The sequence below is a fragment of the Salmo trutta genome, chromosome 8, assembly GCF_901001165.1.
Source record: "Salmo trutta chromosome 8, fSalTru1.1, whole genome shotgun sequence".
In the NCBI taxonomy this organism is placed as follows: Eukaryota; Metazoa; Chordata; class Actinopteri; order Salmoniformes; family Salmonidae; genus Salmo; species Salmo trutta.
In genome coordinates, this window is record NC_042964.1 from 41,033,957 (window position 1) to 41,041,680 (window position 7,724).

At 41.5% G+C, this 7,724-nt stretch overlaps 1 gene segment (V, D, J or C); it reads left to right on the forward strand.

The window, feature by feature from the left end:
• Window positions 1-3,941: 3,941 nt before the first annotated feature.
• LOC115198969 (Ig kappa chain V region K29-213-like) lies at window positions 3,942-4,846 on the forward strand. The segment is given in 2 exon segments: window positions 3,942-4,030; window positions 4,175-4,846. Coding segments are annotated over 2 exon segments (387 nt in total).
• Window positions 4,847-7,724: the final 2,878 nt, after the last annotated feature.

The following is a 7,724-nucleotide window of genomic DNA, read 5'->3' on the forward strand; positions in this document are numbered from 1 at the left end:
CTTATGTTTTGTAGTTGACAAATGGCTTTCTTCGGTCGACCAGACAGGAAAGTATTACAGTAGTCAAGCCTGCTTGTAATAAAAGCATGAATGAGTCTCTCTGTATCAGACTGAGAGAAAAACGGCCGCACTTTCGCAATGTTCCTCAGGTGGTAAAAAGCTATTTTGGTCATAGTCCTAATGTGTGATTTGAAATTTTGTTCAGAATCTAAAATAACACCTAGGTTTTTTTACCCGGTGTTTTATTTTCATTGCCCGTGAATTAAAATGTGCGGATAGATTCTCTGTCTATGCTTTGTCTCCAATAATAAGTACCATTTGTCTTGATTTAGATGGAGGAAGTTGTGAGCCATACAGGATTTAAATACAGTCTAATAATTTATCCGTGGAGCTGAAATCCTCTGGTGACACAGAAATGTAAAGTTGTGTATTGTCTGTGCAGCAGTAAAAATCAATGCTGTGCTTTCTGATAACGCTGCCAAGGGGTAACCTATATAAACTGAACAGTACCGGACCCAAAATCGAACCTTGTGGAATGTCACATGTGATATGTATTTTCTCTGAGTTCTCTAAGTACTCTCGACCGGTTAAGTAGGTCTTGAATCAATTTAGAACTGGACCGGAGAGGTCAGCCCACCATTCCAGTCTGTCCAGAAGGAAATCATGGCCAACAGTAAAATAGGGACTGATAGTACTGAAGTACTAGTACTGTCAAACGCTCCCTAAAACACTTCAGCGAGCAGGCCTTTATAATTGACCTGGCCCTGGAAGGATATTGACCTCATCCCGTCAGTAGAGGATGCCTGGCTGCTCTTCAAAAGTGCTTTACTCACCACCTTAAATAAGCATGCCTCATTCAAAAAATGTAGAACTAAGAACAGATATAGAATAATTTCAATAAGCATTTTTCTACGGCTGGCAATGCTTTCCACCTGGCTAACCCTACCCCGGACAACAGCTCTGCACCCCGGCAGCAACTTTCCCAAGCCCCCCCCCCACTAATCCTTCACCCAAATCCAGACAGCTGATGTTCTGAAAGAGCTGCAAAATCTGGATCCCTACAAATCAGCTGGGCTAGACAATCTGACCCTCTCTTTCTAAAATTATCAGCCGAAATTGTTGCAGCCCCTATTACTAGCCTGTTCAACCTCTCTTTCGTATCGTCTGAGATCCCCATAGATTGGAAAGCTGCCGCGGTCATCCCCCTCTTCAAAGGGGGAGACACTCTAGACCAAAACTGTTATAGACCTATATCCATCCTAACATCTTCGAAAACCAAGTTAACAAACAGATCACCGACTCTTTCGAATCCCACCGTACCTTCTCCACTATGCAATCTGGTTTCCGAGCTGGTCATGGGTGCACCTCAGCCACGCTCAAGGTCCTAAACGACATCATAACTGCCATCGACAAAAGACAGTACTGTGCAGCCGTCTTCATCGACCTGGCCAAGGCTTTCGACTCTGTCAAGCACCGCATTCTTATCGGCAGACTCAATAGCCTTGGTTTCTCAAATGACTGCCTCGCCTGGTTCACCAACTACATTTCAGATAGAGTTCAGTATGTCTAATCGGAGGGCCTGTTGTCTGGACCTCTGGGAGTCTCTATGGGGGTGCCACAGGGTTCAAATCTCGGGCTGACTCTTTTCTCTGTACATATCAATGATGTCGCTCTTGCTGCTGGTGATTCTCTGATCCACCTCTATGCAGACGACACCATTCTGTATACATCTGGCCCTTCTTGGACACTGTGTTAACAAACCTCCAAACAAGCTTCAATGCCATACAACACTCCTTCCGTGGCCTCCAACTGCTTTTAAATGCTAGTAAAACTAAACGCATGCTTTTCAACCGATTGTTGCCCGCACACGCCCGCCCGACTAGCATCACTACTCTGGACGGTTCTGACTTAGAATATGTGGACAACTACAAGTACCTAGGTGTCTGGCTAGACTGTAAACCCTCCTTCCAGACTCACATGAGCATCTCCAATCCAAAATTAAATCTAGAATCGGCTTCCTATTTTGCAACAAAGCCTCCTTCACTCATGCTGCCAAACATACCCTCTTAAAACTGACTATCCTACCAATCCTTGACTTCAGCGATGTCATTTACAAAATAGCCTCCAACCCTCTACTCAGCAAACTAGATGTAGTCTATCACAGTGCCATCCGTTTTGTCACCAAAGCCACATATACTACACACCACTGCGACCTGTATGCTCTCGTTGGCTGGCCCTCACTACATGTTCGTCGCCAAATCCACTGGCTCCAGGTCATCTATAAGTCCTTGCTAGGTAAAGCCCCGCCTTATCTCAGCTCACTGGTCACCATAGCAACACCCACCCATAGCACGCGCTCCAGCAGGTATATTTCACTGGTCATCCCCAAAGCCAATTCCTCTTTGGCCGCCTTTCCTTCCAGTTCTCTGCTGCCAATGACTGGAACGAATTGCAAAAATCACTGAAGCTGGAGACTTATATCTCCCTCACTAACTTTAAGCATCAGCTGTCAGAGCAGCTTACCGATCACCGCATCTGTAAATAGCACACCCAACTACCTCATCACAATATTGTTATTTATCCTCTTGCTCTTTTGCACCCCAGCATCTCTACTTGCACATCATCATCTGCACTTCTATCACTCCAGTGTTAATGCTAAATTGTAATTATTTCGCCTCTATGGCCTATTTATTGCCTTACCTCCCTACTCTTCTACATTTGCACACACTGTACATAGATTTTCTGTTGTGTAATTGACTGTACGTTTGTTTATGTGTAACTCTGTGTTGTTTTTGTCGCATTGCTTTGCTTTATCTTGGCCAGGTCGCAGTTGTAAAAGAGAACTTGTTCTCAACTGGCCTACCTGGTTAAGTAAAGGTGAAATAAAATAAATAATATAATAGGGACTGATAGTACTGAAGTACTAATACAATACAATACAATAGGGACTGATAGTACTGAAGTACTAGTACAATACAATAGGGACTGATAGTACTGAAGTACTAGTATATACAATAGGGAGGTTGTCACGTCCTGACCATAGTAAGATGTTATTTTCTATGGTAGAGTAGGTCAGGGTGTGACAGGGGGTGTTTTGTGTTTTCTATGTTTTGTATATCTATGTTTAGGTTCTAGTTTTCTATTTCTATGTTGTTGTTTTTGGGATGATCTCCAATTAGAGGCAGCTGGTCCTCGTTGTCTCTAATTGGAGATCCTACTTAAGTAGGGTTTTTTCCACCTGTGTTTTGTGGGTAGTTGTCTTCTGTTTAGTTTATGTACCTGACAGAACTGTGTGCTTTTGTTTTCTCTTTATTATTTTTCTTTAAGTGTTCTGAGTTAAAATAAATATTCATCATGAGCAACACGCTGTGCTTTGGTCCCCTCTCTATGACAGCCGTTACAGAGGTGGGGGCGGCAGGTAGCCTCGTGGTTAGAGCGTTGGACTTGTAATCGAAAGGTTGCAAGATCGAATCCCCGAGCTGACAAGGTAAAAATCTGTTGTTCTGCCCCTGAAAAACGCAGTTCTGGCTAGTTAAATGAAAAATAAAAGGGACTGATATTACTGAAGTACTAGTATAATACAATAGGCACTGATAGTATTCTGAAGTACTAATAAAATACAATAAGAACTGATAGTACTGAATTAATAGTATAATACAATAGGGACTGATAATGAAGTACCAGTATAATACAATTGGGACTGATAGTCCTGGGTTATGACTATATCTATGACTATAATAAGAACACAGATAATTAAATGTTCATCTTGAATCACTGATTTACAGTGGAAGTTATTTAAAACATTACAGAATAATCTGAATCATAGTTAACAGTTGAATGTGGGTCCTTGCCAGGAAGAATATTTACATAGGAAACTTTGCATTGGCAGCAAATGCTTCAGTGGTCTGGGAGTGTTTAAAGCCCTGTGAGTTTAACACTTCATAACTGAGAGCTGTCCTTCATAACAACTGAACTTCAACGATGACTTTTATCATGAGCTTTGTGTGGATATTGATGTCTTTAATTCACGGTAAGATTTAAAATACGTTGGTCTAAAATCAGTTTATTATTGAAATGTTTAATCTTAATTCTGTCTCAAACTGAGAAAATGAGACTTCAGAGATTTAGACAACATGACCAAATGTTATCTCAGATCTTAAATGTCTCTTTTCAGAATCCAGAGGACAGGTCACTGTGACTCAGACTCCTGCAGTGAAAGCTGTTCTCACAGGACAGACAGTCCCTCTGAACTGTAAAACCAGCAGTGATGTGTATCAAGCAGGGACCTCTTCTCCCCGTCTAGCCTGGTACCAACAGAAACCTGGAGGAGCTCCTAAACTCCTTATTTACTATGCTACAACACTTCAGTCTGGGACTCCATCTAGATTCAGTGGTAGTGGAACTCATAGTGACTTCACTCTGACCATCAGTGGAGTCCAGGCTGAAGATGCAGGAGATTACTACTGTCAGAGTTTCCACTATCCCAATAGCAAACATGTGTTCACACAGTGATACAGAGCCATTCAAAAACCTCCCTCAGTCAGACTGCACAGTGACTGTACTGCTACAGCTGGGACCTACTGCAGGTGCTGAGGGGAGGAGATGATCCAGTACAATGACACAGTGTGAAGTAGAGCTGAACAACAATAGAGTCAAACTAGAGCTGTTTCTAGAAGACCTTACATCATAACTGATCACTAAATGTTTCTCCTGACCATTAACTACATGTTGACTCTGTTGAGTAACTCAAGAAAATCATCAACCAATCTGAATAGAGATGATGTGCAATGATCCAAAGCTAGTATTTAATCAACATGATTCAAACACATGCAATAAAGCCCCCAAACATTACCCATATATTCTCCCTCACACCACTGTGGTAGTTCCAGAAAGCAGCAGGTGAAGCAGGAGACTGGAGACGTCAGAGCTCTGGAGATCTCCCCTTTTAGATCAGTCAGTCAGCAGCATCACGGTCCACACAGACTGCAGTTACTAAACCTGACCACTGGAGGGTGACAGAAAGCAGATACCTTCTGTTCTAATAGCACAGTAATAACAATATACACCATTTGTAGATGTCTATAGTCAATATATCAGTCCCCATTCAGCGCTTGTATCAGAAACCATATCCGTAATTACATAGGTATCATGTTTCTACATCACACAACATTTACTAATAAAGTCTGACAGTCCAGGAAGAAAATTTACATACAGTATTAGACACTTTGCACTGGCAGAACATGTTTCAGTGATCTGGGAGTGTTTATATCCCTGTGAGTTTAACACTTCATGACTGAGAGCTGTCCTTCATGACAACAGAACCCACAACAACCATAACTTTTATCACCATCTCAATCTGGACACTTGCTTTCTGCTATCAAGGATATAATTTCAGAATTTATTGTTGAACAATTATTACGTATACTCAAATGTATAAAGTATATTCATGTTAATATTTTACTCAGAACAATTGATTACTATATGTAATATTTCATTCATATACATGTTTTTATTATATGTTTCAGAATCCAGAGGACAGGTCACTGTGACTCAGACTCCTGCATTGAAAGCTGTTCTCCCAGGACAGGCAGTCTCTCTGAACTGTCAAACCAGCAATAATGTGTATCAATCAGGTTACTCTGATGCCCGTCTAGCCTGGTATCAACAGAAACCTGGAGGAGCTCCTAAACTCCTGATTTACTACGCTAAAACACTTCAGTCTGGGACTCCATCTAGATTCAGTGGTAGTGGAACTCATAGTGACTTCACTCTGACCATCAGTGGAGTCCAGGCTGAAGATGCAGGAGATTACTACTGTCAGATTTTACACTGTGGTCCTGTGTTCAGACAGTTATACAGGGCCATACAAAAATAAAATTAAACCATCTAGTGTTCAGCGAAATAACAACACAATGTCAAATACAGGTAGTCTAGTCAAATAATGAACATCCAATCACGTTAACCATTACTGTCTCGCAGAAATTCCACTAACGGTCCGTGTGTAGCCGAACGTAGATGCTGCTCATTCCGTTTGCTCAAAAATGTATAAATGGTTTTAAAAAAAAGTACTACCAGCAGTACTACACCTGCACCTGTCAACGACACAAGTTGTTCTGCCTCCACGAGAACATCCAATGCTACTGTAGCATCAGTAATTCTACATTTGTTGTTAGCCCAGCTAGCAGGGACACTGACAGTTGTGAATCTGATGCAGCCGAAGAGCTACTGCCCCTTTACCCGGGAAAGCAACGAACAACAGACAAGGACGTCGGACCATCGAAGAGGCGCAAATATGATGGGAACTATATTGATTTGGGGTTCACTTATATTGCGAGTAGTGCCTTTCCTCAGCCACAGTGTGTTATATGTGCAAAAGTGCTATCTCACAACTCGATGAAACCTTCACTCCTGCACAGACACGTAGAAACAAAACATGTCAATTTGAAAAATAAGTCACGAGAATTTTTGGAGCAAGAATTAAGACGACTTTCGAGTAGTAAGACATGTATAAAAACAACAGATACCCAGGGGCGGAAATCCCGGGGGGGACGGGGGGGACACGACCCCCCCCATCCTGGGAAAAATATGATTTGTCCCCCCCAATATATCACTGAAATATAACTATGTAATTTAAATAATATTAATAATACACAATGAAAGCAATTGTGCTGATTATAGACACTTAATAGCGCGTTTTTAAGTTTCAAAAGATTGCAACCCCCCCACCCTTTGCCTCACAATGGTTTGATCCACTGCCAGTTCCTTAGGTTGCTAGGTAACAGAGAGGTCGTATCTACTGTCTGAAAGGCACTCAATGCACGTAACTGACGTGAGGTTAATCCAGTCAATCGCGCACACACACTAGCTGAATATGCAGCGCTAGCGTGCAAATATTAACTATTAAGCTAGCTTGTACCTATTCCATTTATGTGGCGTCGTCAAAGATGGAATCTTTGCTATCGTCAATTTATTCGAAGATCAGCATGCAGATGATGTAAGTTAGTGCTTCAAAGTCCCTGTGATAAGGTTAGCGATAAACTGAAATCCAAACTGAACAGAACTACACTCTCTTCTACCATTGTCTTAAATATATTTAATGGTCTCGTTACAAAAGCTAAATTGTCGCAAGGGAACTTTTATTTATTTATTTTATTTCACCTTTATTTAACCCGGGTAGCAAAGATTATAGCAAACACCACTGAAACTGAATTGGTGCTCGCTAGCTTTGCAAATTCAGCTATTGTTGGAAGCCAGCCAATATGAAACAAACTATTAAAATTACAAAAGGTTGCAGCATATGTTGTGTAAATGGTGAACTCATACAGCTGTCAACTCTTGTCATTTTAATCCGTTTCACATTTGCTAGCTACCTTTTAGATCGAAGCCCAAATAGAATGATTGAAGATGATAGAAGCCCATCTCCTACTGTAAATAACCTACACACTGTGTGTGTAGCCAGCCAGCCAGCCAGGTAGAAAAATGGCAGAAAAATAAAAGACGGACATCAGAGTATTTTTCAATACACCAAAATGCATAGTAAGAACCCTAGTAGCCTAACATCTCAAAGACTAGTTGATCAAATGTTCATAAGAAAGAAATGAAATTCTAATGGAAAGGTTTCACAATGATGTCATTAGGCAGAGCAGGCAACAGATGGCACACAGACAGCAGAGTTGGGGACAGATATGCAGGGACAGACTGGCAGAGACAGGGAGTCTCAGGTA